The 9,917-nt window shown below is 43.8% G+C and overlaps 1 protein-coding gene across 1 annotated transcript; it reads right to left on the minus strand.

Moving 5' to 3' along the window:
• Window positions 1-2,713: 2,713 nt before the first annotated feature.
• On the minus strand, window positions 2,714-9,662 carry LOC121545062 (nuclear receptor-binding protein-like). Its single transcript, XM_045209167.1, has 18 exons — window positions 9,534-9,662; window positions 8,345-8,681; window positions 8,127-8,249; window positions 7,834-7,938; window positions 7,585-7,674; window positions 7,406-7,446; window positions 7,025-7,119; window positions 6,649-6,732; window positions 6,455-6,513; window positions 6,190-6,288; window positions 5,989-6,121; window positions 5,743-5,833; window positions 5,591-5,641; window positions 5,020-5,155; window positions 4,851-4,904; window positions 4,673-4,736; window positions 3,401-3,456; window positions 2,714-3,014 (listed from the first exon to the last, which is right to left on the minus strand). Exons 2-18 carry the CDS (start codon window positions 8,546-8,548, stop codon window positions 2,919-2,921), a joined length of 1,581 nt encoding a protein of 526 aa, XP_045065102.1. The 5' UTR covers window positions 8,549-8,681; window positions 9,534-9,662; the 3' UTR covers window positions 2,714-2,918.
• Window positions 9,663-9,917: the final 255 nt, after the last annotated feature.

Consider the following 9,917-nt stretch of genomic DNA (forward strand, 5'->3'; position numbering starts at 1 on the left):
CATTTTAATTTGTGTTTCAATTATCTCACTCTTACTGTGTGTATAAAGTGGTTGGGGGTAAAAGAGTCAGCTAAATGTAGGTCTGTATGTGTGTATCAAATAACAAAATTGTATTGGTCAGTTACACATATTTTTGCAGATGTTATCGAGGGTGTAGCAAAATGCTTCTGTTCCCAGCTCCAACAGTGCAGTAATACCTAACATATGTCATTAGGTGAGAGTAAACCACAGACTAGGTGGAGGCATTCACTGAGTTACTGTTAGCAGTGTCTGATTGAACATCCCAGATGAAAGTATTCAGTAACTAATTAATGACGAGACATATTTAGGGAGAGGTGGTGCATACATATTTAATCATACAGAATACCAAACAATTGAATAATGAAACATGAAAGAATCATACATTGCAAAGGCTCTCATAGGATACACTAGTCCGAAGGCACACACACACACACACACACACACACACACTACTACTCACGCATAGGCACACACACAAATCCAATCACCATACTCACCAACCCACTTATTTCTCAATCACTAAATACACTGCCCAAGTGCTTCTCACAAAGTAGAGAGTATAAAGAAAAAAATAATCAGATTGTGAATACAGTAACCGTAAAACAAATGTTAAGATATTGAGGTTGGATCTAGTTGCAGGCTTTGCTGTTGCAGTTGCAGTTTTTCCAGCTAAAATATCAGATTGTCACAGTGGACAGAAACATTTCTGAGTAACAGATGTGACCCGCTGTAGTTTGACTGCTTAGCTTTTTGCCATTCTACCAGTGAATTCAGCTATGGGGAAAGAGGCTGTTGAGTAAACTTAAGGCAAGTGCATCATTCTGTAGCCTGGGTTGCATTTGGAGTGTGCAATGTACTGAACGTTGCAGATAGAAAAGCAATGAATACAGCTAACAGGATTCATATAGGTGTGACTGTTCTACACAATATAGATCCATGTCAAAATTCCACAACATTGTGCCCTACTGAATGTGACCCAGGTTACCCAACTATTTCTGCACTCAACAGCACTAGAGTGTTGCCGTTGGCAAGACAACAGCTTGGTTAAAGCAGTATGAGTTAGACAGCCAGGCCACTAGATTAACTGTTTGTCCACTCATATCTACATTTCATATTTGGACTTCAACATCAACTCCTCATTGGGTTGTACAGTAAAGTAAATCATTACCTGTTCACAACAAAAAACATACTTTCTCAATGGCCAGAATATTCAAAGGAAAGTCCAAAGGAAACCATTCAATTATCCAGATGAAGAACAGTATAAGAAATAAGGTTGGCCAAACAATGTAAAGTCATTATTATTAGTTTTTACAGACTATATAAAGTTGGGTTAACCAATCAGAGGCATGAATACGGCATTCACCGATCAGCCACCTCTTAACTACAGCTCCAGCCATTGGACATCTCCTGTAAATTGTTCAGGTAGTTCCTCTGCTTTGACTGATAGCCCGTAAATCCCACCACTCCCAGACTATTGGCTCAGACTCCATGGGGGTGTGGCTCCATCCGTTAAGAGCACAGTAAACATTTCAGTTTGTTAAAAAGTGAAGATATGACACATTCGTAACAGACTCCACTCCCCCTACCCCACTCATAAATGTATACAAGGCTCACCTACAGCGTTCAGAAAGAGAGTGAGGTTCACCACAGACATTCATGCATAGCTGTGACCACACCGAAGCAGAGAACTTTAAGGGGAGAGCAAGTGTGCTTGTATACAGCCACAAAAAAGGCAAATGGCAAAGATAGTAAATGCATTTCTAAAAACACAAACAAGTAATACTGACATATGATAACCGTGTTGGCTTCCTTCCCAAAAATAAGTTGCTACTGTAAAGAGAACTAAACAGAGGGGGACTGACTCGGGCAGCCCCGTAAGGCTATATATGGTCCCCCAGAGAATTAAGCCTTGTTCACACTGCAGACCTTAAAGCTGCAATATGTAACTTTTTGGGCGACCCAACCAAATTCACATTCATTCTCATTGAAAGCAAGTCTAAGAAGCGGTAGGGGGTAGATCTGTTCTATGTGCGCTATTTCTATGTGTCCTGTCAAGTTTCATTTGAGTCATACTTTCAGTTTTGTACACCAGCTTCAAAACAGCTTAAAATACAATATTTTTGGTTATGTAAAATATATTTTAAAGCAGTTTAGATGGTACAATGATTCTCTACACTATACTTGTTAGTTTTGTCAAACTGAAATTAGGCAAACTATTAGAATTTTAGCAACCAGGAAATGGCGGAGCGATTGCTGCATAGTGCATCTTTAATGCTAAAATCCGTTTTGGTTTTCAAATCCGTTTTGGAATACTGACTGGCCAACCAAAAAGTTACAAGTGACCAAATCAGATGTGTGAGTGTTCAGACAGTAATTTGCTGACATGGCTACGCTAGTTGTCATATTTACGACGGTTATGTGCAGTGGTGTAGGCTGGAGGTGCTCATGCTTCCTATCACTTATGTAGTAAGCTAAGGTGACAATGCCTGCCATGGACATTTCCCAGTTGCTTTGAAATGTTCAAAATCAGAGTAAGAAACACTTTTAAAGCCTCGAAGGTTAAGATGACCGAACTTTCAATAACAAGTCTTTTTTGGCTAGCCACAACAATCAACTAGCTAGCTTTAGCTTTCTAGCACATTCACCCAATTGTTTGTAAACAATTAACAAGCTAGTTAGCTACCACATTCTTGTCAAACTGTCAACGGAGAAGCTATCAAGCAACAAGATATGCCAAATAACAGTAAAAACCACTTGAGGGCAAATAAAATCAGATTTGACCGTTCAGACAAGTCGCATGGCCAGGAATTAGATTTGTATCTGATTTCAAACCACCTACGAAGGTGCCTGTGGAGGCGTATATAGAGGTACTGGAGTGGGGGTCTGTGGTGATCCTGTTATGTGGACACAGTGACAGGGTTGAGGGAATCGTTCCTGCTGAAGAACTTGGTGAAGGCCTCTTCTAGTACAGTGGCCATCCTGCTTTGGTCCACCTGTAAGGACAAGCAATCACATTTTGTGGAGAGGGAGCACACACAGAAGAGTCAAGAGTTGGGGGTGGGAGATATTATGTATGCATGCTCCAGAGCTATAAGTACGGAGTGGGAGAATCTAAAAGCAGCATCCTATCTGTAGTAGAGTGGAGAGTAGGAGCTGCTATCTGACATTTGCGCACACTGCCTGTGTGTGTGTGAGAGTGAGTGTGAGAGTGTAGGGGTCAAGCAGAGCTAGAGTGTGTGCGACACTCATAATGGACACTAATCCACTCTCCTCTGCCATCTACAACACTTACTCTCACAAACCCACACACACCACTCTACCACAGAACACCTACAAACAACCTTTTTCGTCTCTCTCACACAAGTACACACACTCTTACCTCGCTGATAAAGCCCAGTTGGACCAGTTCAACAGCCAGTTCCTGTACGTTCTCATCTGGAACAGAAACAGTAGGGTCAGTGGTAGCATATACACAGATTTGTTCCTACGCAATCTTAAGTGCAATATCAAAATGTGTTAGTATCCCAACAGAGTTACACTGGACTTTTGGCTCTGATAGGAGCAGCTTAAGTATCAATAGGAGGTACATGTATGACGTGGGAAGACACAGGTAGTTAAGGAATATGCATGCATGGGTGAGTATACGTTTGTGTACGTGTAGGCAATCTGTATGCATTTGTATCCCCTGCAGGGTGTGTCCGTGCCCCAGCCCTCCCCAGAGACAGAGCAGCTGCCAGCAACATCCACACACGCCTGACATTCTCAACACATGGGCATGCAACACTAGACACGCCTGTCATGTGTGTATGTCTGGGGGGTTCATACGAACACACCCTCCTGACTATGGGAAGACTAGTGTTCCACGTAGATCCCTAACTTAGACCTGTATTCCCTATGGGGTACAACATAATACTGTGTTTGTACAGTCTAAGGATCCCCAATATGGCCTTCCATGCATTGTCCCCCTCCACCCAATTCCACCTTATCTGCACGCTAGCCCACTGGTATCTCACATACAAGGCACACACAAACAAACAGTGATCATGCCAGCTATGAGTGCAATTGAAGCAGCCCCACCGATGTGGATTAGGCTGGGGTTACAGTACACTAGGGCAGGGCCAGTGTCTGGAGTCAAAGACAAAACACACACAGACAGGCTTTGTGGCCAAGGTCCTGCCATTCCCAGACAACATACACAACAAGCTGGGTCAGACAAGAGCTGGGAGGGTTACAACTCTAATCCCTTCGATTGTGAAATCTGACATTGTTTAAAGGAATGCTGTGTGGCTATGTTATCTTACCCAAACACCTGTCTAACAGTTTGAGACTGGCTACATAGTTTGATCGAGACTTGTGGCCTGTCTGGCCTATGCACCTGTGTTCCATTGAGTCCCATTCGTCATTAGGAGAGGACAGTCCAGTAAGACTTAATCCTATTGGCCCCCTTGGGAGCAGTATAGTGGCTGCGGATTGTCGTGTTCTTGTTATAGAAGACCCAAGGGTCCAAGCGCGGTCTGATAAAACACACTGGGTTAGCAATAGCATAGATCACAGTATGCGTTCTGTATTCCTTTAACCGAACGTACACTTTGATCTCCAGCCCCTGCCTGCCCAGCTCAATGACATGTCTGTTTGTTTCTGTTGTTCTTACTGGGTAACAAGTCACAGCTTAAGTGTCTGTTCAGTTTGTCCTCCAGCTTCAACAGTAGTGTCAGCTGTGGAGGGAGGAGGAGATATAGAGTAGGTTACACATTCAGTGACTGGCCACTAGAACATGCTTGTTGACTTTTATTCATTGAACTGAAAATGATGAGATTAAAGCTACTTACATGATGTTTTGCACCCTCCTCCACTGGCTCAATATTACACTGCATCTGAACAACCTGCAGAAGGTGAGAAACGTAGGTGTTCAGATAGGTGTCCAACAAATCAAATGTATTACTATTATGAAGTAATTGATTGGATATATATTACTTCCCACTCTCTCCTCTCCCTCACCTTGCGTGTCTCTAGTTCAGAAGGTTCTGGGGTAGGGGATTTGACGGAGGGGGTGACAATGGGGGATTTGACAGGGGACTGCTGGGGCTGCTGGCGAGAGGGCAGACCGAACGCTGTCAGGGGGTAGATACCATTCCTGTTAGGGAGGGCAGAGGGGTTACATTCATTTCATGATGAGACAGGTAAAGCATACACATGTTATTAAGGCTAAAGTGTAGACCCACGATGGTCACCTTGCAACATCAAAACTCTGGGAGCAAATCTTGAGTGTTTGTAGGTTCTCTTACATTTACACACACACAGATTTGAGCAATACTTCAATAAAAAGTATGAACGGGGGAAGGGCTAGAGAAAAACCTTATATTTCAGATGTAGGCAAAGCACAATAATAGGCTAATGCTAAATACTGCCACCCCAGAGACTGTATAGTGCATTACAAGATGCTTCTCTAGTAATGTAGCAGTAGAGGTCTATGAGCGCTCTGGTTTAGCTACACCCTCTAGTGGTGAAAATATGTAATAGGCTGGACAGCTTCCTGGTCCTGTTCAGTAGCTGATGGCGAGTTCCTTACCTGACATCCTCCAGGAACTTATCCAGCTCCAGGGCAGGAAACTGAGACAGCCTGATGAGAGAGAAAAACCAGATCAGCACAGGACTGAAGAAAATACCCTGAGATCTAAAACTTACTCAGTTAAAGATAGTTAAACTGTTGGTGTCTCTTACTTCAGCTGCACGCCCTCCTTTATCTCAGCGATGATGAGGTTGGGGTCCATGTTCTTAGTGATCTCCTCTAAGGCATTCTCAGGGATCATATCTGAGAGAGGTATGGAGAAGATAGAGGTACTCACGCTGGTGGCTGATAATGCAGTGTATGTTTGTGTGTGAGAATGAGCGAGTGTCTCGTGTTTGTGTGAAGACTCACTCTGGTGGCGTAGTGTTTATCTGTGAGAGTGTGCGAGAGAGACTCACGCTGGTGGCTGACGATGCAGTGTGCAGCTAGCAGCTTTAACAGGGGCACCTCAAACAGAGCCTGGTGGAAAAGCAGCTCTCTGGCTGTAGGCCTCTTAAACGGGTCAGCCTCCAGACACTTCTGAATAAACTCCTGCAGGGAACACACACATGGGTATCACACACACACAACCATAATATTACACGCACACACACACTTACCCTCTGCAGTGGGTCTTCCAGTGACTGTATGGCATTGTTGATGGCCTCCTGAGAGACGTAGGAAGATTCTCCATTCCCCTGGATCTCCAACACTGCCATCTATATAACAGACACACACAATGATATCACCACCATCCACCCAACACAAGCCTCAACGCAGCAGAGAGCAGATAAGCCTGATACGGTGATATGACATCACATGAGTTCTGACGCACAGAGATTACATCAATTTTAAATGCATTTCAATTTGAGAGTGCCATCTCACCTCCAAGGCACACATCCCAAAGGAATAGATATCCACTGCAGTGGTGACATCTGCAACAGCTACAGGGGTCAGGGAGAAGATAAAGTAGAGAGAGAAGAGACATGAGGCAATGATGGTTTTAGTGAAAGATATTTCCTGAGAATATCCTATATTTAACCTACATCTGACCTATCCAAGGCATTCTAAGTCTTTACCTCCATATTCAGGAGCGAAGAAGTGCAGGTTTTTCTGTTCCTCTCTGCAGGTCTTCACATGGTTGTTGATGGTGTCTGGAGCCACTGGGGGAGAACAGACACTGGATTAGACACAGTCAGACTATTTGGTTGCGTTTAGACAGGCAGCCCAATTCTGATCTTTTTTCCACTCATTGGTCTTTTGACCAATCACATCAGATCTTTTCACATCAGATTTTTTTCAGAGCTGATCTACTTGTCAAAAGACCAATGAGTGAAAAAAAGATCAGAATTGGGCTGCCTGTAAACGCAGCCTTATAATCTTATAACCTGGAGCTAAACCCATACAGGGCTGGTGTGGTGCTGTTCACCCAGGTGTTTAGGACTGGAGCACTACCTGATCCTATCTTGATGAGTCCGTTGTGTTGGATGAAGATTGTGTCACAGGTCAGGTTCCCGTGGATGATGGGCGGCTCACAGGAGTGGAGGTAACTAACAGAGGCTCATCAGAGACCATAGGAGTTAGTCAACCCCATAGTTGTTTTCGTCTGTCATCGTAAACCAGGTTTGTGTTCCGTAAGGCACACCTCAACAAAATTCTTGTTCTTATTGGTTCAGTTGAGGTAGAACATCCATGTTTCACACCATTACAAAACATTTTCTCCTGTTTCGTGCCTACTACACATCACCCTGATTACCTGTTTTGATTGAATATGGGGCCCTGTTATTAGTGTTGCAGCTATGACAGAGTTGGTCTGTATGAGTGAGAGAGACTGACCTGAGCGCTGAGAGGATCTGGGTGCACCATCTCTTCCAGGCCTAAAGAACAAACAAATGATACATTCTGTTACATGTAGACTAATGAATGTCTTATCTGCAAAGCTAAACATCCTTTGATGTGCTACTGTGTTGTAGGGGACTTGGTGGGCAGGGGAAATTGTATTATGATATTTGCACCTTTTCATTCATGGTCTTGTGGTTCTTCTTAGTCTTCTTCAGAAACTGTTTCAGACTTCCCGAGGACATGTATTCTGTGATGAAAATCACCTGAGGTGAAGACAGCAACTTATCAGTTAGGAAGAATCATTGAAATTATGTGTTACATTATTTCACTGACTCCTTACTCACATTGGCCTGACTATATCAACCAGCCCATGTGATACAAACAAGGAAAGTATTTCCTCTCATAGACGAGTCAGAACTCACCCTGGCACGGTTGATGTCATTGATGTCAGCCCAGTACTTGTGAAACTTGACAATGTTGAGGTGCTCCAGCTGAATCAGGTTGTCAAACACAGACTTCACCTTCTCCTGTTCACAGAGGAATAGGGAGAACATGGGGACAGCATTTAACTAAAGTCTCCATAGAGGTGGGATCACCTGTTTGTATCAGTGTTCAAGGCAAATTAAGATATTTGCTCTAGTACAACGATAACTCTACTAGACACAAGAACAGACAGAGAGGGGAGATGTTTGTGTAGCAGCCAGACATACTTTACCTCCTGCAGTTTGAAGTTTTTCCTCTCAGAGAACATAACCTCGTTCCAGACCACCTCCACCCCCTCCTCTGTGTCCATGGCCAGGTAGGCAGCGTCTATCCCTGGGACGTTCCGCTGGTTCACCTGGGGGAGAGAACAGAGGCAGAGACACGGTTCAGTACTTTCACAAACACTGTTGCAATACGTTCATGGACAGTCCAATGGTCAATGTGTCTCACCTCCTCTCTGCGTTTCTGCCAGCGGCCGCAAGGGCTCTCCTCCAGGATCTCAGACTCGTCTTCGCTCTCATCCTCCTCATCCTCGGTGGGGGTGGGGGGCCCCGACACAGTTGTGGACACGGACGTAGGTCCCTGGCCACTGGGGGCCACTGGCTCTGCCTTGGCCTCCGGAGCCTGGACGGGTTTACCATCTTCCTCTGACATCACGATTATACCAGTCTCTGGGGCAGATTGTGCCTCTCTGGGGTTCAAAGGCAGAATGCCTTTCTCCCTCCCTCTTCTGGAATTGTGGCAGCCGCACCCCCTTACACTCTCACACCCTGAGGACTATGAGGCACTGTTGGCAAAAGAGACACCGTTATTATTTCTCTCTCTCACAGAGTTTGGAGCACACTGCCAACTCATAGTTATCAATACCTTACCTGTACTATGAAATGAGAGTTTTTCTTATTAACTACTGACCTATTTTGCTAGGTCGGGACTGGCTACGTCACTTCAACAAGTCTATGGTTACCAGTGAGGGCTGCAAAGTCAAAATCTCTGCTATAAATTAACTGTAGCATTACTGTAGAAAACCAGCTTAGGCCTACTTGCTACGCAGTTGTTATGCCGTGGACTGACATTGTACAGTAGCTGGCATTGTTAGCTAGCTAATTAGCTGGTGTGCACTCAAGTTCCACTTGTAACTAGCTAGTTAGGTAGCCAACTTTAGAAGCTAAGCTATCTAACGTTAGTTCGCCAAATTTACACGTCTCTATTCCAAACTTGCGACATTAAAGTTCGATAACTAACGTTACCTATAACTTGCTAGCTAATTGACCAACTTTCACTTTGACATAACGTTAAAGATAGCCATGGGGTCACAACTGGAAAATGCCGTTAGCTAGCTAGCTAGCTAGCTAGCTGTACCGTACTGTACCATTACTAGTTACACATTCAGAAAATATGTCTAACACGAAGTTACTCCGATAAGTAACCAGCTAGCTAGCTTAAAACAACTTTAGTTAGCTAGCTAACGTTGTCAACGTCAGCTAGCCTAGCTAGATAACTTTAGTCAAACAGTTGATTAAGTTATCTAGCTACAGTAGCTAGCGTAACTTTTAACTAATAAACAAGTCAGCAATATCCCAATTTTGTTACCCAGCTATGCGCTATATTGCCAACAAACACGGTCAAGTAAGCTACTTACTTGGAAGAAAGTGACAACATGTGTTGCTTGTAAATCCCCTCGCAGTGCGTAAATTAGCTAGTAGTAGCTAGCTAGAAATGACAAGGACGCTATTCAGGTTTTCAGAAGTAATTTAATAGAATCGGGGGATTCGATTATCTGGCCCGGGTCGCCCGGGTTTGCACCAGGTGAAAAGTGAATTCATTAATTTTCCAACCGGGCTGCCTCTCGTATATGAGATTACAAGTGTAAATGTAGCAACTTTATATCAAAACGCACACTGATTTATCCTACTTGCATAATGACTTGTCTTCATTTTCTACGGATACATTTGGAAATGTAGGCCTTCTAGCTTAAAATAAATAAAAGAAAACACATCAATACTTGTCATCTCAATATTTCACA

Source organism: Coregonus clupeaformis, chromosome 29 (genome assembly GCF_020615455.1).
Source record: "Coregonus clupeaformis isolate EN_2021a chromosome 29, ASM2061545v1, whole genome shotgun sequence".
Lineage (NCBI taxonomy): Eukaryota > Metazoa > Chordata > Actinopteri > Salmoniformes > Salmonidae > Coregonus > Coregonus clupeaformis.